Here is a 22617-nt window from a genome sequence, read left to right as displayed (position 1 = left end):
ATTGTTGCGGATATGAGGATTGCATTTTTTTGATTGTGTTGTATTGTGGTAAATTGGTGATGAATATTGTTTATTCTGCGCCTCCTGCCTCCGGAGCTGTGTAAAGGTCAAAGGGCGTCCCATAATTAGTCCAAGAGCATGCACGTCAGCCCATCATAGAATACCCCTGTTCGATAGTTATATCTTATTATGTGTTTTAGGGTAAGGCTGTGTCTCCCATTAATTGAAATACTCCATTGCACCAGTGAAAGAGATAGATTCCCTTCATTCCCATTCCCAAAACTTTCATTTCCCCTTTCGTCATTGCCAGGCCTCGAGTGCCATTGCCAGGAACCTCCCCTCCAATTGCCGCCATTGACCACGAGGCAGGGTCGGAGAATAAAGGCGTGTCTCCACCTCGTCATAGAGGGGAGGAGTGAGCCAGCCCCACTCGACCAACCATGAGCCAGGGGTTTGGCTAGAGAGGGCGGAGGAAGAGCGATCGGGGAGGTTCGCAAAGGTTGAGGGGCGGGGCCTATATAACCCACGGCAGGGCGTTTCCCGAGGAGATGAACTGAGAGGAGGGATGAGTTCTGGGTCCAAAAAGATGAGCTTTTACAGAGAGACGAGAGGGAGTCCAAGCAGTTGGGTCCAAGAGAGGCGCTTTGAGTTGAGTCCGGGAGAAGTCCAGAGTTGAGCTGCAGCTCGAGCCACCGAAACTGCACTTACTGCAGCTCGAGCCACCGAAACTGCATTTACTGCAGCTGGAGCCACCGAAACTGCAGCCACAGCAGCGTGAGGCCTGGACGGCAGTTTGGAGCAGGGCCGCGAAGGAGCGGCGGCTGCCCAACGAGTCGATCGGCTGCAGGACCAGTTGGACCTCCCTATCCCGCCAGCCATCCATCTCCCGCCAGTCCTATCATCATTCCCCGCGTGAGTCTGTCCTTGTTTGTTCTGTCCCTGGGTTAATTAAGCTTGTATAAGCTAAGGATTTCACTGTGTCACCTGCGTCTCGTGTGCCTGTAAATAAACGTGACTGCTTTCTTCCTGCTTATATGTGTAAATAATAAACCCAGTTACTCTTCTGTACGTCTTCTTCCTTTTTGCATTCGGTCGCTTTAGAGTTTTCCATATTGAGCAGCTGCGGTGCGATACGGCCAACGTTTGGGGTTGAATCGGGTTAGTCGGGGAATAACTGTTCGGCCGCGGTTACACCACCGCTCGGTCAAAATAACATCTTAACCGCGTCCGTAACAATTGGTGTCGGGGAGTGGGATACGAGGCCCGAAGCGCGCTTAACGCGCTCAAAATTACAAGCAGCTGGAAATTGTTTTATTTTTAAAGGAAAACCCGAATTTTGAAATCGCGCCATGGCTGGTCAAGGTGATCGGATGCCGGTGGGTGAGCTAGAGGAGGGGTTAGGAGTAACCCAGGACCTCGGGGTAATGTATATGGAGGAGGTGGTTGAGGGGGTATCAGACGCACAAGATGGCGTCCTCGCGCACGTGGGTGTAGCGGCACCAAATTTTGCCACGCCCGTGACCGTAGCAGTACCAAATTGCGCTGCGCCCGTGGTCGCGGCAGCCGAGCCAGAGATGCTGGAGTACATGCGAGTCTTTATGATTCAAATGATGGCAAAAATGGATGCTCAGGGGGAGCGATTAGAAGCCAAAATGGGGAACCGGATGGATGCTCAGAGTGAGCAAATGAAGGCTCAGAGTGAGCAAATGGGGGCAATGAGGGACGAAGCAAGGGCTGATAGTGAGCGATTGGGGGGCGAAATGGGAGAAATGGGGGAACGGCTAGAAGCTAAATTTGAGGGGTTAGACAACGGAATAAAAGAGGTAAAGAATGGGTTAACGGGGGTGGAAAATAGAATGGCTGCCCAGGAGAATCAGTTAGAGGGGGTGAAAAATGGGTTAATTGGGTTAGAAAATAGGATGGAAGACAAATTGCCGGAAATAGGGGAGCAATCCGCCCGGGAAATCGAACAGATGGGGAACCAGATGGAGGAGATGAAAGAGGAGATACGACGAGGTGTAAGTGAGGAGGTCTCGGGGGTACGCGAGGAGGTAAAGCGAGGTGAAAAGCGTATAGAGAAAGAGGTGAGAAATGGAACGGCTAAGTTACAAGGGGGAATAGAAGATCTGACGGAGGAGGTAGAACAGCTGACAGAGGGACAAACGGAGTTAGTGGAGCAGGTTCAAAGGAACACTGCGGTACTAGGAGGGTTAAAAGCGACACAAAACGACATAAAAAAGGACTTAATAGCGACACAGAAGCAATGTCAGATGGTACGTGAGGGACTGACAATGAGGTTGGACGAGGTGACAGAGATAATGGAGACAAAGGACCGGCAGGTAAGGACGCACATAGAGGACGAACTTGAGGAGACGCACCGGGAAATAAAAGAGGTGAAGCAAAAATTAAAGGAGGTGTTAGAGGGGGTGAGTGAAATTAAGAAGAGACGGACAGAAACTAAAAGAGAAATCCAAGAGGAGGTGATGGAATTGGTACAAAGTCGGTGCTCAACTCATAATGATGTGCTCACTAACCAAATCAAGAGTTTGCAGGTGGCAGAGGAGGTGCGACGACGAGGTGCCAAGGTGAGTGGCGATATACGAGGAAATGTACATGATGTGAGGGGAGCTTCAGTCGGCTTGGGGGTTGTTGTGGATCCGGGTGTTCGTGAAAGGCCGTTGGTGAAGTGTGCGACAGGTACGGTGTGCGAAGGAGGAGGTGTGCGAGAATGTCCGACTCTGGGGTGTGTGAGGAAAAAGTGCGCGCCAAGGAGTGTTACGGAGGATGTAACGGGAGAGTGTGCCGTCAAGAGTGAGTTGGTTGTTGCGCGTGTGCGAGGGGGCACATGGAAGCGCGGTGTGGTGAGTGTTACAGAGGATGTAACGGGAGAGTGTGCGCGAGAGGGTGCGCGAGAAAGGTGTGTAACGGACAGGTGCATGGGGAAAGAGTGCGCTGTCAAGAGTGAAGGAGAATGCACGCCTGTGGTGAGAGTTACAGAGGATGTAACGAAAGAGTGTGCGCAAGAGGATGCGCGAGAAAGGTGTGTAACGGACAGGGGCATGAGAAAAGAGTGCGCTGTCGAGAGTAAGGGTGAGTGCGTTGTCAAGAGTGGAGGTGAGAGTAGTGAGAGTGACATGGAGCGTGAGTTGGTTGTGACAGGTGAGCGAGGATGTACACCTGGAATGGAAGGATGCACACCTGGAATGGTAGAGCGTGTGTGGGAATGCACACTTGAGTTGGTCGTGAGGCACGTGGTTGGGTGTGCGAGTGAGAGCACACCTGTGATTGTCACAGAGGAGGTGACCGAGAAGGGGGCGCGAAGAGGTGTGTTGGTGAGGTGTGCGAGCGACGAATGTGTGCCAAGGTGTTCGGTGGTCAGGTGTGTGACCAAGTCTGTGAGCGGAATGAGTGTACCTGGGTGTGTTAGAGAAGGTGCAATGACCAAGAGCAGGGAGACAGCTGGATGTATGAGCAAGGAACGGGCTGCGGGGTGTAAGCATGCAGGTGAGGCATCGACGGTAACCGGGTTAGCGGTTAGAGCGACTTATAGCCGAATCGGGCCCTCGGTGCATGCCGGGCTTCGCGTGCCGCGAGAACCAGCGGGGATCCGAAGCACGGCGGGTTCGAAAGGACCGCCGTACGTGATCCACGCTGGGCCGCGCTGGGAACGGCCGGGTCCGTGCTCCGCTCGGCGGAACGGGCAGCCCGATAGGAAGGGTCGTCATGGCAACCCCTTTTTGTTAAGGCGTTCCGGCAGGTCGAGATCGGGCAATTGGATGGCTCCACGCCGAGGTGGTGCGTGGGATCTCGGCCCGGGTAAGCGTCCTTCCCTGCACCGAGTGCCGGAAGCATCCAGCCGCCGGCGCCAAACAACCCGCATTCATTGCTCGGCTTTACGAAGCCGGGCTGTAGACGTGAATTGGCGCACCGAGAGGATCTAATAAGTATACGGGTGATGAGGTTAGTGTTTTGGACCCAAAATTAGAAAAAAGCAAAATTTGATGATTGGTAAAGGATTGGCAGAGTGATGATTGGCAGAGGATTGGTCGAGTGATTGGCAAATTTTTGATTTATTGAATTTGGACGAGCAAAATTGATAGTGGGACCTCCCCGATGTGGTGGGATGGCAACTCCACCATCCCTCACAGCGGGGGGCAAAGGAGCACTAGTCTTATGGGGTTGATGGCAGTGAAAACTAGCCCGGGTGGGTTAGGATATTGTGTGTAGGGATCTAGCGAGAATGACATTAGGTAACGTTAAGATTAGTTAGTGACAAGGATACCTGTAGTGGGGACGCAGGTAGATTAGTGTGGATGATAATGACGTGGTATGTCCTTAGTTTAAAGGGAAGACGGGGAGCACTAAGTTAGCAGGGCAACAGTTAGTTCAGATGATGCCGTGTGAGTGTTGGAGGTGTATTCAAGTGTATCGAGCAGTGTGTGAGGATTGAACAGGTGTGATTGAACAGGTGTGATTGCACAGTGTGTGCAACTGGGCAGGTGTGTGGAGCAATGTATGAGTGAGTGATGGTGAGGTGTGTTGTGTTGACCAACTGGTCCAGGAAGAGGAGGAGGGTGCAGGTGGCACCAGGTGTGAGTGCACAGGTGTGCAACAACAGGTATGAGGAACAGGTGTATGGAATACATGGAGTGTGGAATATATGGGGTATTGGAATGGATGGTCGTGGAGTGAGTATGGTGGAAGTTGTGGAGTGGAGTGGATGGTGCGAAGGTGTGAATGGGGGAAGAGTGGACCCCCATCACGAATACCCGGGGCGGGTAGTGTAAGTGTTAGGTAGAGGGTATAGGTAAATTGTGGTTGGATATTGGCATCTGTGGTGCGGGTCGAAGAATGATGTTTGGATCGGTGCATTAGTGTTGTGGAAACGGCTGGGCGTGTAGCCTGTTAGTGTGTGTAGTTGGTTTGGGCACTCCACCACTGTGAGGATGTCGGCCAGGTGAGGCCGCAGGTGGGCTCTGGGAGCCGGTACTTGTTGTGGATGGGGCCCGAGGATCCGGAGGACGGACCCGGGTAGCCCAGTGCCAGAGGGCACCGAGTGGGGTGACAGAGCCAGGAGGGGCCTTCCCCAGTTAGTTAGGTTAGGGTGAGGAGCTAGGTAAGCTCGGGTGGCAACTGCAGTGGTGGGGGTGTGCAGGTGGGTAGACCTGCTGGGAGAGCTACACGTCACAGCCCAGAAATTGTGCAAGGGCACCGGGAGATGAATCGGGGGAGTGAGACCCCAAATTGAGCAGCACCACAGTTTGGTCAATGGGGATTGGTTTTTAGAACCCATAGTGTAAGTTGGCCAATGGATTGGCAGGGAGAGACCCCGGGTAGTGTAAAGTGTGTTAAAATCATTTAGAGGATAGTTAGGATGAAGGATCTCCTTGCACCATCTGCATCCACTCACCTGAGATGACGTACCGCCACACCATGCCAGGTTGTTTTAATTATTTTTATGTGCAAATGTTTTGGCTTGTGAGACACATCATGACGTGGGTGTGACATTGTGCTTGATGTTCCATCTCTTCCTCCTTAAAAGGATTGATGATGAATTTGGTGATGGCAAATTTTGAAGTAGAGGGATTGTGGTGACGAATTTGGTATGGGAAATATGGGGAAGACGGGACAGTAGCGACGAATTTGTAAATGTGTAGATTTTGTAAAAATGGGGTAAGGGCAAGGGTAGTGTAGGTGAAAGGGGGGGTGACGTACGGTAGGGACGAGCTTTTCTCACTTTCGCTCTCCGTACGCATTTCGCCTTGCATTGCCTTGTTGATGTGTACCCTTGTGAGCTTACCCCTCGCTCATTTGTCTTCCCCCTTTTGTCTCCCACATGACCTGTGCGCCATTGGGCGCCGAGGGGAGCGTGCGTGAGTCCTCCATTGTGCGCCCGGAACTCTCAGAACCAGCTGTCTGCATCGATGCACCACATTATGGACCACATGCCTGTGGCCGAGCACCACTGATGGACCCCATGGGTTGGAGCATGGCCCCTCTGCTGGAACCGGCCATGAGGGCCCGAAATCTTGCTGGCGGACCTTGGCCACAGGGCACCGATGCCCCACAGGTGAACCACACGTAGTCGGCCCTGTGGGTCATAAATAAAGAAAATAAAATGGACACGTTGGGCACACTTTATTGCAAATAGGCCGCCAGTAAGAAAATGAGAGAGAATGACAACAACTGGAAGACATAATAATAGCCAGCAGAGGGAGCCGAAGAGCAAGAGATCACCTGCAGGGTTAGGGGTTGTTTGGTTATTTTTATTGTTGAACATTGACGAACTATGATGACTGGGCACCGATTGGTGCTTGGGGGTATTGGTGCGTTTTTGGGTGCTTTCATGGTGCGTCGATGCAGAGCAGACTGTCTCCCCCCCAGAAAGAACAATCACAGGTCCTGGGTTAGTCTTGTAAATAAAAGTAGTGTCAACTGTAAATAATGCTCCCCACCGTCAGTGTGTAGTTTGAAGACCATTCCGCAATTCGGTTAACTGTGGGCGTAAGTCAGTTAGGCAGGGTGCAATGGAGCAGCGGGACACATTTATTTATGTTTTAAAACTGTTGCACTCAGGGTCAGGTTAAAAGTAGAGGTAACTACACCTGCGTGTCACACTAAATAAAAGTTGTAGGCCCGGGACGTGCCTAAGAGGAGGAGGGTGCAGTGTTGCGGATATGAGGATTGCATTTTTTTGATTGTGTTGTATTGTGGTAAATTGGTGATGAATATTGTTTATTCTGCGCCTCCTGCCTCCGGAGCTGTGTAAAGGTCAAAGGGCGTCCCATAATTAGTCCAAGAGCATGCACGTCAGCCCATCATAGAATACCCCTGTTCGATAGTTATATCTTATTATGTGTTTTAGGGTAAGGCTGTGTCTCCCATTAATTGAAATACTCCATTGCACCAGTGAAAGAGATAGATTCCCTTCATTCCCATTCCCAAAACTTTCATTTCCCCTTTCGTCATTGCCAGGCCTCGAGTGCCATTGCCAGGAACCTCCCCTCCAATTGCCGCCATTGACCACGAGGCAGGGTCGGAGAATAAAGGCGTGTCTCCACCTCGTCATAGAGGGGAGGAGTGAGCCAGCCCCACTCGACCAACCATGAGCCAGGGGTTTGGCTAGAGAGGGCGGAGGAAGAGCGATTGGGGAGGTTCGCAAAGGTTGAGGGGCGGGGCCTATATAACCCACGGCAGGGCGTTTCCCAAGGAGATGAGCTGAGAGGAGGGATGAGTTCTGGGTCCAAAAAGATGAGCTTTTACAGAGAGACGAGAGGGAGTCCAAGCAGTTGGGTCCAAGAGAGGCGCTTTGAGTTGAGTCCGGGAGAAGTCCAGAGTTGAGCTGCAGCTCGAGCCACCGAAACTGCACTTACTACAGCTCGAGCCACCGAAACTGCATTTACTGCAGCTGGAGCCACCGAAACTGCAGCCACAGCAGTGTGAGGCCTGGACGGCAGTTTGGAGCAGGGCCGCGAAGGAGCGGCGGCTGCCCAACGAGTCGATCGGCTGCAGGACCAGTTGGACCTCCCTATCCCGCCAGCCATCCATCTCCCGCCAGTCCTATCGTCATTCCCCGCGTGAGTCTGTCCTTGTTTGTTCTGTCCCTGGGTTAATTAAGCTTGTATAAGCTAAGGATTTCACTGTCACCTGCGTCTCGTGTGCCTGTACATAAACGTGACTGCTTTCTTCCTGCTTATATGTGTAAATAATAAACCCAGTTACTCTTCTGTACGTCTTCTTCCTCTTTGCATTCGGTCGCTTTAGAGTTTTCCATATTGAGCAGCTGCGGTGCGATACGGCCAACATTTGGTGTTGAATCGGGTTAGTCGGGGAATAACTGTTCGGCCGCGGTTACATCACCGCTCGGTCAAAATAACATCTTAACCGCATCTGTAACAATATATATATATATATATATATATATATATATATATATATATATATATATATATATATATATATATGTATATATATATATATATATATATATATATATATATATATACATATATATATACATATATACATATATATATATATATATATATATATATATATATATATACATATATATATATATATATATACATATATATATATATATATATATATATATATACAGTATATATATATATATATATATACAGTGGAACCTTGACTTACGAGTGCCCCCAACTTACGAGTTTTTCGAGATACGAGCCGTCGCTCGGGTGGTTTATTGCTTTGAGATGCGAGCCGAGATCCGAGTTACGAGCTTTCGCCACCCGGTCACGTGGTTATCTTGCCGTGCAAGTACAGTATCTCTGTCGTATAGCGCTGCATTTTTGTTTTCGCATGTTGGTTATTTTGAGTTTTGCTGCCAGGTGGGTTCTGGTCACGTGGTTATCTTGCCGTGCACGTACAGTATCTCTGTCGTATAGCGCTGCATTTTCGTTTTCGCATGTTGGTTATTTTGAGTTTACGCCGCCAGGTGGGTTCCGGTCACGTGGTTATCTTGCCGTGCACGTACAGTATCTCTGTCGTATAGCGCTGCATTTTTGTTTTCGCATGTTGGTTATTTTGAGTTTTGCCGCCAGGTGGGTTCCGGTCACGTGGTTATCTTGCCGTGCACGTACAGTATCTCTGTCGTATAGCGCTGCATTTTTGTTTTCGCATGTTGGTTATTTTGAGTTTTGCCGCCAGGTGGGTTCTGGTCACGTGGTTATCTTGCCGTGCACGTACAGTATCTCTGTCGTATAGCGCTGCATTTTTGTTTTCGCATTTTGGTTATTTTGGAAAATTTCTTGTTCATGTCGAACATTTCATGTTCATGTTCATGTTTTCATGTTCATGCCATGCCAGGCCACAACTTGTTCAGAGTGCCGGCGATAGCTCGCCTTCTCTTTGTGGAAAACACGGTGAGATCCTTAACATCCAACAACTAATGGGACGCAAACGGGGCGCCCAGTTTAGCGGTACACACATTGATGAATCACCCTGCCTGTGATTCACCCATGACAGGTTATAGCTGGGTCGGGATTCAAACCCAGGCTGGACAGTTTGGACTTTAGAGTCAAGTGTGCGTACCTCCAGTCCAGGTCATCCTGCCAACTTGTATGCTGCATACAGGTGAAATATAAAGCGCGAGATATTTTTATATATACTGTATATTTTTTTAAAAATTGGTGTGGTTTTTGGCGGGCTGGAACGGATTAATAGCATTTCAATGCATTTCAATGGGGAAATTTGATTTGAGATACGAGCAATTTGAGTTACGAGCTCGGTCACAGAACGAATTAAACTCGTAAGTCAAGGTTCCACTGTATATATATATATACAGTATATATATATATATATATATATATATATATATATATATATATATATATATATATATATATATATATATATATGTGTGTGTGTGTGTGTTACGGCCCAAGGTTCGGGTCTACTACGAGGATGTTAGCCTCCGTTCCCTCCCGAACTTACCGGACTTGCGGCTGCCACGCACCGATAACCATACTTCGGCAGGTTGCAAACCAGCAACTACAAATGCCAATTAGATCGCGGTGTGATAGCAGGGTCCATCATCTAACTCCGCCTACCTGTAGCACGTGACCGTTTCAATCAGGGAACGTGCTGTACCCTCCGGCGGTGTACCACTTTATTTTGTTCCTGGATGGAAATTTAGAGGGCCGAGCAACCATTGGTACCCGCCGGGCTAATGCTAATTTTGTTACGGCCCATCGCTACTCTGGGTGCGAGCAATGGCGGACCAATGAAAGAAAGGACGGACAGAGGGAAAAGGAAACATTTAACGATTTGACTTATTTACAAGTATTTGCAGTGCAATTTATCGATAGGAAAGAAAAAGAGACAAGAAGCAGAAACTTAGATTATTCTATGCCTTATTACGATCACTACGAATAAACAGAACAAGGCGCCAGCACACATTCACAGGGAAGGGGGGAAAACGAACGTTGGGAACATGTTGCAAAATGGTTGCAAGGTTACCCGATGCTTCTCCTTGCAACGACCTTTGTCTTGGTGTCACCAGCGAGCAGCACGAGCAGCCAATGGCGTTCCCCAGCACAAACAGGTGAAGGCGATCCCAGCACAAACACGAGCAGGTGAGCAGTGTCGGGAACCGTGTAGAGCGAGTGCCAGGAGACCGTGCAGAGCGAGTGCCTGGGACACGTGGAGTAAGCACGCCGTGCTCTCGTGCAAGGTAAAGTGAGCGTCATGCACACGTGCAAGAACGAAACCGGCAAAAAAAAGACTGAAAAAACTTGTGCAAGGCCTTTTTGTCCAGCCCTCGCCGAGGGTGGGGGGCGGGGGGGGATGTGGAGGGTGTTTTCAGGGCTCCCGGTTGGTCGAGTTTGTCACTCCGCCCCCACAAGCTCCCCCGAAGTTTCTCAGGCCTTGAATGGTGGAGTGTTGCTTCCCCTTCACAAGCACTTCCTGGTGCATATCCCAATGGTCTTTGGTCTTTCTTCTGTCCTTCAAGACTTTGAATCAATAACTGTGGATGCAATCTTGGTGCATCTGCCTGGCTAATTATCCCTTATGAGTGGAGGGCCTGTCCTCCCTTCCCCAACGCATAACGACATACTAACCCGATATAAGGAGAAGGGACTAAGATAATGTTCTGTTATGAAATAACTATTCTAAGGGACCTGTGTGGTGGTTGCCATTACTTCTCAGCGGTTTCCCAAAGCTGCAACAATGTGTTTATTTTTAATTCCATTTTTACATCTGATCCATGACAAAAAGATGAAAATGCCATGACAATTAAAAAAAAAAAAAAACATGGTCACATCTGCTGCTGCTTTAATTTATGTCTATTTTTGAGCATGTCGATGTGAATTGGACCACTGGGAAGCATTGTATAAAGTTGGAAGAAAACAGCCTACTCACCCTCCCCTCCCCCTTCCCCCCCCCCCCTCCCCAACCCCTCAATAAAGAGTAATACCCCGCACGCGTAGCGCAAAGTGGGGAAAGTAATTGCTTCACTCTGTCTGTGTGGCTGTCAGTCTATGATCGAGGAACTTCCTCTGAATTTCATATTTGGAACACAGTGGTCACATCTGCTGCTGTGACCAAATAGTGCTTGTTTGCACTTCCAAAATCTGCAGTTTAACAATTGCATTAATGAACAGGATTAAATAATAAAATTGATATATGTGGGAAAATTGGAGGAGGACCCTCTCATGTTCAGGCCGTTGGTGCTCCAATGGTTGGCAGTGAGTGCCCCAGAAACATTGACGGAAAGAGAGTGGCAATCATATGTGTGGGAAAATTGCATGCTTTGTCAGGGTCGCCCAGATAGCTCAGATGGCAGAGCACTGGTATGGTTTTCCAGAGGACCTGGGTTTGATTCTTGGTCTGGGCGTGTAATTTTCCCACGTACACTACCGGTCAAAAGTTTTCCAGTTTTTATTGAAATGTATGCAGTTTAATGTCTCAATGTACTCTGAAATTAAGCATAGAACAAATAAACAATTGGAGATCAAAAAAAAGAAATCATAGAATCGTTTTCTTTAACAAAATTTAATTTAAATTTTTGACTCTGCAAAGTAGCCACCTTTTGCAGATATAACCGCCGAACACACTCTTGGCATTCTTTCTACAATGGAAATCAAATATTGTTTGGGAAGTTCTTCCCAACACTGTTGCAGAAGTTCCCACAAATGTGTTGCACTTGTAGGTTGCTTTGCTTTCACCCTTCTGTCCAGTTCATCCCAAACCAGCTCGATGGGGTTTAAGTCTGGAGAATGTGCTGGCCATTCCATGATTTGAAGTATACCGTCTTGTTCTTTTCCTCGAAGGTAGTTTTGACATATTGTAGGTCTTTCCTTTAGAGAAATTGCAAAGAAAGTCAAAGTGTCAGTGAGTACAGTTTCCTACACCATCAAAAGGCACTTGGAAACTGGAGGAAACTCTGACAGGAAGAGGTCTGGCAGACCCAAAGCCACAACAGAATCAGAAGAAAAGTTTCAGAGTCAACAGCTTGCATGATAGGTGGCTCACAGGACAACAGCTTCAAGCACAGCTTAACACTGGTCGAAGTAAGCAAGTCTCAGTTTCAACTGTGAAGAGAAGACTTCGACCTGCAGGTTTGACAGGTCGAGTGGCAGTAAGAAAGCCATTGCTAAGATGGCAAAATAAGAAAAAGAGGCTTGCCTGAGCCGTGAAGCACTGCCAGTGAACTACTGAAGACTGGAAGAAGGTCTTCTGGACCGATGAATCAAAATTTGAAATCTTTGGTTCATCACGCAGGGTTTTTGTACGCCGTCGAGTAGGCGAAAGGATGGTTCCTCAGTGTGTGACACCAACTGTCAAACATTGAGGAGGAAGCGTGATGGTCTGGGGCTCTTTTGCTGGATCCAGAGTCGGCGACTTGCACAGAGTGACTGGCACCCTGAACCAAAAGGGCTACCACAGCAAAAGGGCTTTGCAGTGCCATACAATACCCTCTGGTATATGCCTAGTTGGTCAGGGGTTCATCCGACAGCAAGATAATGACCCTAAACACACCTCCAGGCTATGTAAAAACTACCTTTGAGGAAAAGAACAAGACGGTAGGCTTCAAATCATGGAATGGCCAGCACAGTCTCCAGACTTAAGCCCCATCGAGCTGGTTTAGGATGAACTGGACAGAAGGGTGAAAGCAAAGCAACCTACAAGTGCAACACATTTGTGGGAACTTCTGCAACAGTGTTGGGAAGAACTTCCCGAACAATATTTGATTTCCATTGCAGAAAGAATGCCACGAGTGTGTTCGGTGGTTATATCTGCAAAAGGTGGCTACTTTGCTGAGTTAAAGATTTAAATTAAATTTTGTGAAACAAAATGATTCTGTGATTTCTTTTTTTTATCTCCAATTGTTTATTTGTTATCTTACTATAATTCACCAAATGTCCGTCCGTCTGTCTGTCTGTCCGTTCGAAGGTACCGTAAAAACTGCTGAACCGATCGCAACGATATTTTGGGTGGGTAATCCTGGGATCTCCAGGAGTAAAATAGGCTATTTAGTTTTCCCAATTTCAGCTTTGGTATCCAGCATTCTCAGGTTTGGACTCCCGCATAACGTTTGCGTTCGCATAACGTTCATTGTGACGATGTTTTCATTGTGACGATGTTGTTTTCCCGGGTGCCGCACAAACGGCTGCACCGATCGGACTCGGTGACCTCAGACAAAGACCTTTTATAAGGACACGGGTTGAATCCCTGCTTGAGAGAATTCCAACCCCTTCCCCGCCATCACGGCCGTCTCTCCAACTTACAATCCCGCGAGATATGCGGAAAGGACGACCCAAAACCAATTATCTTCTTCTTTTTTTTTTATATAAACATCACTAAAAGTAAATAATGACCTCGGCCAAAGTTCAAATGACGTGAGTTTAATCTCTACATGAGAGAATTACACATAGCTATTTGGGCGGTGTATACGCTAACAGATCGCTGTCTCCATCGATCTTGCCAAGGCCGTAACACTGATCGGCTCAAAATCCTTTTAACTGTTGATTTGGAAGTTTTTACAATGAAGGAAACACGTATCGGGAGTCCACACGACATCGGGAGGACTAACTGCACGTGTCTTCAATGTCAAGCTTAAGTCTGTCATGGCGGATCTGAAGAGCGGAATGCTTGGAGAAGTGGTGGGCTACTTCAGCATGAAGGAGGATCAGAAACGTGGACTCCCACACTGCCACATCTTGCTGATACTTGCTCCCGCATGACGTTATTTTCCCGGGTGCCGCACAAACGGCTGCACCGATCGAGATTTAACGGATGTTTATATAAATCGTTTAAAAGAAAAAAAGCCTTCAATTTCTGATATTTAGGCTTTTCATTTGGGTCTCCCAATTGAAGACCCCGCCCGTAGGGCGGGTACCGTTGCTAGTATGCTTCATTTCAGAGTACATTGAGACATTAAACTGCGTAAATTTCAATAAAAACGGGAAAAATTGAGGTGTTCTAAAACTTTTGACCGGTAGTGTATATCAATTTAGTTTAGCAATACTTTGGATTTGGAAATATTGTACAGCTTCTCGTCCCATGTGTGCAACCTGAGGTAAAGCGAGTGCTTCAGTCTGTCTGTCTACCTGGCAGTCAAAAAAATGGAAAATCATTCCAAATAGAAAACTTAATGTTCAAGGATATCATAAAGGACACAAACAACAGGCATGAATAATTAATATGGCGTGTTAAATAAGTTGGTGCAAAAAGACACTGCATGAACAGCAGTAAACTTCTGAAAAAAAGTTTTCTTTTGGTTTTCTACAGCCTTTAAAAAAAAATTTTAATGTATTTTTTTGTATTTCCAATAACCTTCAGTTTAGCAGTACTTTGGCAAAATTGTATGCCGTCTTAACCAAACAAATTTGCCGCTGGGGCTTTTGGTGCGGGGAAATATGGCAATTCAGACAAAGTGGCGGCGGCCCAGTGACCCGAGTTAATTTCATCCAAAAAAATTGTCATATTAATTTTTTTACATCCTTTTCTCAAATGTTATTCCAAAATTGGCAGTTTATCCGAGAAGAGTAGGCAGAAGGTCTGTAATAGCACAAATGCATGGATAAATGGCGATGGTGATGAAAAACGCATCTCAGCGGAGCATTGTCAGCTCTGAACTGTTCCGTTTGACCCACCGGCTTTGTATGGTTGTCATTGCGCCTGGCATTCAAAGTTCACAAACGAAACTGATATAGATCGTGCTCGGAAACGCAAAGCAAGAGTTGAAAAGACCTTGTTTTTTGTATGCAAGATCGAGGCTCGTGTAAGAGCTAACATTAATCACAAAAAAACAAATGGACACATAAAACATATAATAAAGGGAGCGGGGGAGACGAGAGGGGGAAGCACACAAGTACAACATTTGAGAGCAGGGACATCGGGAGGAGGGAGAGGAGGGAGAGGGCGTTGGGGGAGGAGCTGTGGGAAATTGGAGGGAGGGGGTGGGAGAGGTATAAAACACATGGACACAAAAAAAAAAAAAAAATCCTATGTCCTTTTTCTCCAGACCGCATGGAGTGTTCTATGAACTCTGTAGTTTACTTGAGACAATGAATACAAGATAGGGTGGTCCAAAAATGAAATACCGAATTTTCATCTTGGCTGTAGTCGCCCCTTTTAGGTGTTGCCCAAGAATTATTTGTGCCAGATGTTAGCTTATTTCGCTAACCCCTGCTCTTGCAGGGAAAATGGCCTTAAAATGCCTGTTGTTAGCTTATTTCGGTAATATTTAAAGGTTGTGCCATAAGTTTACTTTTTCTTAAATGAACTGAACCATCTGTTGAAAGATGTTGCCTTGTGCTACAGCTTTGTCTGAAGCAAATCGGCCGATAACTTTTGACACAAGGCACCATCCCATGAACTTTGACACAAGGCACCATCCCATGAACTTTGACACAGGGCACCATCCCATGAACTTTGACACAAGGCACCATCCCATGAACTTTGACACAAGGCACCATCCCATGAACTAGGACACAAGGCACCATCCCATGAACTTTGACACAAGGCACCATCCCATGAACTTTGACACAAGGCACCATCCCATGAACTTTGACACAAGGCACCATCCCATGAACTTTGACACGAGGCACCATCCCATTAACTTTGACACGAGGCACCATCACATGAACTTTGACACGAGGCACCATCACATGAACTTTGACACGAGGCACCATCACATGAACTTTGACACGGGGCATCATCACATGAACTTTGACACAAGGCACCATCCCATGAACTTTGACACAAGGCACCATGCCATGAACTTTGACACAAGGCAACATCCCATGAACTTTGACACAAGGCACCATCCCATGAACTTTGACACAAGGCACCATCCCATGAACTTTGACACAAGGCACCATCCCATGAACTTTGACACAAGGCACCATCCCATGAACTTTGACACAAGGCACCATCCCATGACCTTTGACACAAGGCACCATCCCATGAACTTTGAGACAAGGCACCATCCCATTAACACTGACACTGACCACCATCCCATGAACTTTGACACAAGGCACCATCCCATTAACACTGACACTGACCACCATCCCATGAACTTTGACACAAGGCACCATCCCATGAACTTTGACACAAGGCACCATCGCATGACCTTTGACACGAGGCACCATCCCATTAACACTGACACTGACCACCATCCCATGACCTTTGACAAGAGGCACCATCCCATTAACACTGACACTGACCACCATCCCATGAACTTTGACACAAGGCACCATCCCATGAACTTTGACACGAGGCACCATCCCATTAACACTGACACTGACCACCATCCCATGAACTTTGACACAAGGCACCATCCCATGAACTTTGACACAAGGCACCATCCCATGAACTTTGACACAAGGCACCATCCCATGAACTTTGACACAAGGCACCATCCCATGACCTTTGACACGAGGCACCATCCCATTAACACTGACACTGACCATCATCACATGAACAATGTTTTGCGATCCAAATTTGAAGAAAAACTAGATTGTATTTAAAAAAACTATAATCTGGCGCGACTTCTAAACTAGCTCCGATCTCGTTGCTTTTTGGGTTGGAGAGTCATCTAACATAGTGGAGCAATGGTGCGTGGATGGCCAACAGAGGATTTTTTTTTTTCATTTTACCATATGAATCTGGACCATCCTAATACAAACGTTGATGTGGGTTAATCCTATGGATAAAAGCATGGAGGTATTGATTTAGGAATTTTGAGAGCTTTCACTCTTGGTTTCCATCATTAAAACTTGAGATATTAAAGTGCAGGTGGAATTAATTTGGTGTAGAAAGCATGTTTTACCTTTAATGTTTTCCCCTGTAAATTTGTCTTGATGAGGTGGGGTTTTATTTTCTATTTTTCTCCCTTTCTTCCAGTCGGCTTTCAACCCAAAGCATGACATTATTACTGGACATGTGTGCGAAACCATCCGCAGGGTATTTGAAATTCACGGTAAGAACTCGTACACATGTGGTTTCACAGTTATTTAATTTCCTCAGTGGAATGGTTGATTGGCGAGAGGTAAAAGGATGGCAAGTGTGATGAAGATGTTGGATGATTCAAGGACATGGGACGGGTGGGATAGGGTAGAATGGATTGACCTGACTAGCTGAGCATACATGGAAGTTTAGGGTCACATCTGATGTTTTGTGGCTTTCACTTAGTTTTGTGTAGCCATATGCTGAACAATTTTTTTATGCATGGTCGAGGCTCAGGGAAGAGCTAGAGCAGAAGGGAAAGGAACAAAATGTAAAGGGGTAAACACCAACAGCAGAGTATAAGTTAGAGATAGTGAGCTCAAGAGGAGGGTAGAAGGTCACATGGGAGTGAACACGCTGCATACAAGCTGAATGAAACTGAGCAAGAACTAGAAAGTGGGAATGAAACAAACCAACCGACAACTAATAAACAAAAAGAGGTGAGGGAGAGAGGGAGGGGAGCCATCACAATAACTTGGAAAAAGGGAATGTTTGGTCAATTGATGTAGAAGAGATCATGAGTATGGATGGGGGTGACCTGAGATAGTGACCCTGGAGGGAAGAATGGGACTGAACAGACTGGGGAAGTTAGTTCCAGAGGTGAGAGAAAACAGGAACAAATGAGTGGAGGTGAGAAGTCAGCATGGATTTTGGGAGTTAATGTCAGACTGTGTGCAACCTGCAGAAACCTGGGAGGCACAGAGAGGGCAGAGGTTGTAAGACCAAGAAGGAGGCGATATAATATAGAGGCCACCAACCTGTTTGTGATCCGAAAGTAACAGGCCTAGACCCTCAGCTTCGTCGTGGGAGATCCCAATGATTTTGAGGGCCTTGCTTTTCACAGCATCAAGAAGGAAAAGGTGTGAGGTAGGGGCACCAGCCCAAAGGGGAAAGCAGTACTCGATTAAGCTGAAAATGAAGGCCCTGTAGGTTATCAAAAGTTCAGATTGACCAAGGAAAGACCTTGCACGATGAAGGATGCCCAGTCTGCGGCTGGCTTTGGAGGCCATCTTGGAAATAGCCCTGCCCAAGAACTATTATGGCTGATGGTGAGGTCCAAAAGTTTGAATGACTTAACCTCAAGTGGTTTGTTGAGGAGGTCGGTGTGAGGGTTTGTCGGATGGTCCTTTAGGAGAGATGGAGTAAGTATGTGGGATTTCTCTGCAGTTGAAGGATATATTCTAAGTGTTTGACTAGCTTTGATTACATGAAGGTTTGCAGAGAGCGAAGAGGCTGGTGCCTGCCTGGCTGAAGAATGAGAAATTATACGGCAAAAGGTCGAGTCATCAGCAAAGAGATAGACAGGATTTTCCAGGGATTCAGAAAGATCATTTATGAAGAAGAGGAACAAGACACTGCCTTGGGGCACTCCAGCCTTGACAGGGAAGAGGAGATGAGATGATCATTGTTATGTGGGGGTGGAGGAAGTCGGTGATCCATGAGAGGAGGAGGAGGCCTTGGATGTGTTTGGAGATCAAGGTGCGGTGCCAGACTGTTTCAAGTGCTTGAAATATGTCCAAAGAGATGCTTAGTTTTGTGTAGCCATATGCTAGCATTGTTTAGTTTTGTGTAGCCATATGTTAACATTGTTTAGATTTGTGTAGCCATATGCTAGCATTGCTTAGTTTTGTGGAGCCATATGTTAACATTGCTTCGTTTTGTGTAGCCATTTGCTAACATTGTTTAGATTTGTGTAGCCATATGCTCGCATTGCTTCGTTTTGTGTAGCCATATGCTAACATTGTTTAGATTTGTGTAGCCATATGCTAGCATTGCTTAGTTTTGTGTAGCCATATGCTAGCATTGCTTAGTTTTGTGTAGCCATATGCTAACATTGCTTAGTTTTGTGTAGCCATATGCTAACATTGCTTAGTTTTGTGTAGCCATATGTTAACATTGCTTCGTTTTGTGTAGCCATATGCTAACATTGTTTAGATTTGTGTAGCCATATGCTAGCATTGCTTAGTTTTGTGTAGCCATATGCTAGCATTGCTTAGTTTTGTGTAGCCATATGCTAACATTGCTTAGTTTTGTGTAGCCATATGCTAACATTGCTTAGTTTTGTGTAGCCATATCCTAACATTGCTGCGTTTTGTGTAGCCATATGCTAACATTGCTTAGTTTTGTATAGCCATATGCTAACATTGCTTAGTTTTGTATAGCCATATGCTAACATTGCTTAGTTTTGTGTAGCCATATGCTAACATTGCTTAGTTTTGTGTAGCCATATCCTAACATTGCTTAGTTTTGTGTAGCCATATGTTAACATTGCTCAGTTTTGTATAACCATATGCTAACATTGCTCAGTTTTGTATAACCATATGCTAACATTGCTTAGTTTTGTGTCGCCATATCCTAACATTGCTTCGTTTTGTGTAGCCATATGCTAACATTGTTTAGATTTGTGTAGCCATATGCTAGCATTGCTTAGTTTTGTGTAGCCATATGCTAACATTGCTTAGTTTTGTGTAGCCATATGCTAGCATTGCTTAGTTTTGTGTAGCCAGATGCTAACATTGCTTAGTTTTGTGTCGCCATATCCTAACATTGCTTAGTTTTGTGTAGCCATATGCTAGCATTGCTGAGTTTTGTATAACCATATGCTAGCATTGCTTAGTTTTGTGTAGCCATATGCTAGCATTGCTGAGTTTTGTAAAACCATATGCTAGCATTGCTTAGTTTTGTGTAGCCATATGCTAACATTGCTTAGTTTTGTGGAGCCATATCCTAACATTGCTTAGTTTTGTGTAGCCATATCCTAACATTGCTTAGTTTTGTGTAGCCATATCCTAACATTGCTTAGTTTTGTATAACCATATGCTAGCATGGCTTAGTTTTGTGTAGCCATATGCTAACATTGCTTAGTTTTGTGTAGCCATATGCTAACATTGTTTAGATTTGTGTAGCCATATGCTAGCATTGCTTAGTTTTGTGTAGCCATATCCTAACATTGCTTAGTTTTGTGTAGCCATATGCGAGCGTTGCTTAGTTTTGTGTTGCCATATGCTAGCATTGCTTAGTTTTGTGTAGCCATATGCTAACATTGCTCAGTTTTGTGTAGCCATATGCTGACACTGCTTCGTTTTGTGGAGCCATATGCTAGCATTGCTCAGTTTTGTATAGCCATATGCGAACATTGCTTGGTTTTGTGTAGCCATATGCTAGCATTGCTCAGTTTTGTGTAGCCATATGTTAGCATTGCTTAGTTTTGTGTAGCCATATGCTAACATTGCTTAGTTTTGTGCAGCCATATGCCAGCATTGCTCAGTTTTGTGTAGCCATATGCTAGCATTGCTTCGTTTTGTGTAGCCATATGCTCACATTGCTTAGTTTTGTGCAGCCATATGCTAACATTGCTCAGTTTTGTGTAGCCATATGCTAACATTGCTTAGTTTTGTGTAGCCATATGCTAACATTGCTCAGTTTTGTGTAGCCATATGCTAACATTGCTTAGTTTTTTGTAGCCATATGCTAACATTGCTTTGTTTTGTGTAGCCATATACTAACATTGCTTAGTTTTGTGTAGCCATATCCGAACATTGCTTAGTTTTGTGTAGCCATATGCTAGCATTGCTTAGTTTTGTGTTGCCATATGCTAACATTGCTTCGTTTTGTGTAGCCATATGCTAACATTGCTCAGTTTTGTGTCACCATATGCTAGCATTGCTTAGTTTTGTGTAGCCATATGCTAACATTGCTTAGTTTTGTGTAGCCATATGCTAACATTGCTGTTTTGTGTAGCCATATGCTGACATTGCTTTGTTTTGTGTAGCCATATGCTAGCATTGCTCAGTTTTGTATAGCCATATGCTAACATTGCTTGGTTTTGTGTAGCCATATGCCAGCATTGCTCAGTTTTGTGTAGCCATATGCTAGCATTGCTTAGTTTTGTGTAGCCATATGCTAACATTGCTTAGTTTTGTGCAGCCATATGCTAACATTGCTTAGTTTTGTGTCGCCATATGCTAACATTGCTGTTTTGTGTAGCCATATGCTAACATTGCTTCGTTTTGTGTAGCCATATGCTAACATTGCTTAGTTTTGTGTAGCCATATGCTAACATTGCTTAGTTTTGTGTAGCCATATGCTAACATTGCTTACATTTGTGTCGCCATATGCTAACATTGCTTCGTTTTGTGTAGCCATATCCTAACATTGCTTACATTTGTGTCGCCATATGCTAACATTGCTTAGTTTTGTGTAGCCATATCCAAACATTGCTTAGTTTTGTGTAGCCATATGCTAACATTGCTCAGTTTTGTGTAGCCATATGCTAACATTGCTTAGTTTTGTGTAGCCATATGCTAACATTGCTTAGTTTTGTGTAGCCATATGCTAACATTGCTTAGTTTTGTGTAGCCATATGCTAACATTGCTTAGTTTTGTGTAGCCATATGCTAACATTGCTTCGTTTTGTGTAGCCATATGCTAACATTGCTTAGTTTTGTGTAGCCATATGCTAACATTGCTTAGTTTTGTGTAGCCATGTCCTAACATTGCTTAGTTTTGTGTAGCCGTATCCTAACATTGCTTAGTTTTGTGTAGCCATATGCTAACATTGCTCAGTTTTGTGTAGCCATATCCTAACATTGCTTACATTTGTGTCGCCATATGCTAACATTGCTTAGTTTTGTGTAGCCATATCCTAACATTGCTTAGTTTTGTGTAGCCATATGCTAACATTGCTCAGTTTTGTGTAGCCATATGCTAACATTGTTTAGATTTGTGTAGCCATATGCTAGCATTGCTTAGTTTTGTGTAGCCATATGCTAACATTGCTTAGTTTTGTGTAGCCATATGCTAGCATTGCTTAGTTTTGTGTCGCCAGATGCTAACATTGCTTAGTTTTGTGTCGCTATATCCTAACATTGCTTAGTTTTGTGTAGCCATATGCTAGCATTGCTGAGTTTTGTATAACCATATGCTAGCATTGCTTAGTTTTGTGTAGCCATATGCTAGCATTGCTGAGTTTTGTATAACCATATGCTAGCATTGCTTAGTTTTGTGTAGCCATATGCTAACATTGCTTAGTTTTGTGGAGCCATATCCTAACATTGCTTAGTTTTGTGTAGCCATATCCTAACATTGCTTAGTTTTGTGTAGCCATATCCTAACATTGCTTAGTTTTGTATAACCATATGCTAGCATTGCTTAGTTTTGTGTAGCCATATGCTAACATTGCTTAGTTTTGTGTAGCCATATGCTAACATTGTTTAGATTTGTGTAGCCATATCCTAACATTGCTTAGTTTTGTGTAGCCATATGCTAGCATTGCTTAGTTTTGTGTTGCCATATGCTAGCATTGCTTAGTTTTGTGTAGCCATATGCTAACATTGCTCAGTTTTGTGTAGCCATATGCTGACATTGCTTCGTTTTGTGGAGCCATATGCTAGCATTGCTCAGTTTTGTATAGCCATATGCGAACATTGCTTGGTTTTGTGTAGCCATATGCTAGCAGTGCTCAGTTTTGTGTAGCCATATGTTAGCATTGCTTAGTTTTGTGTAGCCATATGCTAACATTGCTTAGTTTTGTGCAGCCATATGCCAGCATTGCTCAGTTTTGTGTAGCCATATGCTAGCATTGCTTCGTTTTGTGTAGCCATATGCTCACATTGCTTAGTTTTGTGC

General features: G+C 45.4%; 1 protein-coding gene across 6 annotated transcripts in view; it reads left to right on the top strand.

Moving 5' to 3' along the window:
- Window positions 1–22617, top strand: part of EIF2AK4 (eukaryotic translation initiation factor 2 alpha kinase 4) — a 153755-nt gene that overhangs the window by 81683 nt on the left and 49455 nt on the right. For all 6 annotated transcript variants that reach the window (XR_010983724.2, XM_078774110.1, XM_068110755.2 and 3 more), the window contains one exon: window positions 16888–16963. Coding sequence is in view for 5 of the 6 variants with exons in the window: in XM_078774110.1 (XP_078630236.1) it covers window positions 16888–16963 (76 nt within the window). In the remaining variant the exon portion in view is untranslated. The remainder of the gene's footprint in view (window positions 1–16887; window positions 16964–22617) is intronic.

Source organism: Myxine glutinosa, chromosome 3, assembly GCF_964187855.1.
Source record: "Myxine glutinosa chromosome 3, kmMyxGlut1.1, whole genome shotgun sequence".
NCBI lineage: Eukaryota > Metazoa > Chordata > Myxini > Myxiniformes > Myxinidae > Myxine > Myxine glutinosa.
This window is presented reverse-complemented; position numbering and strand designations above follow the sequence as displayed.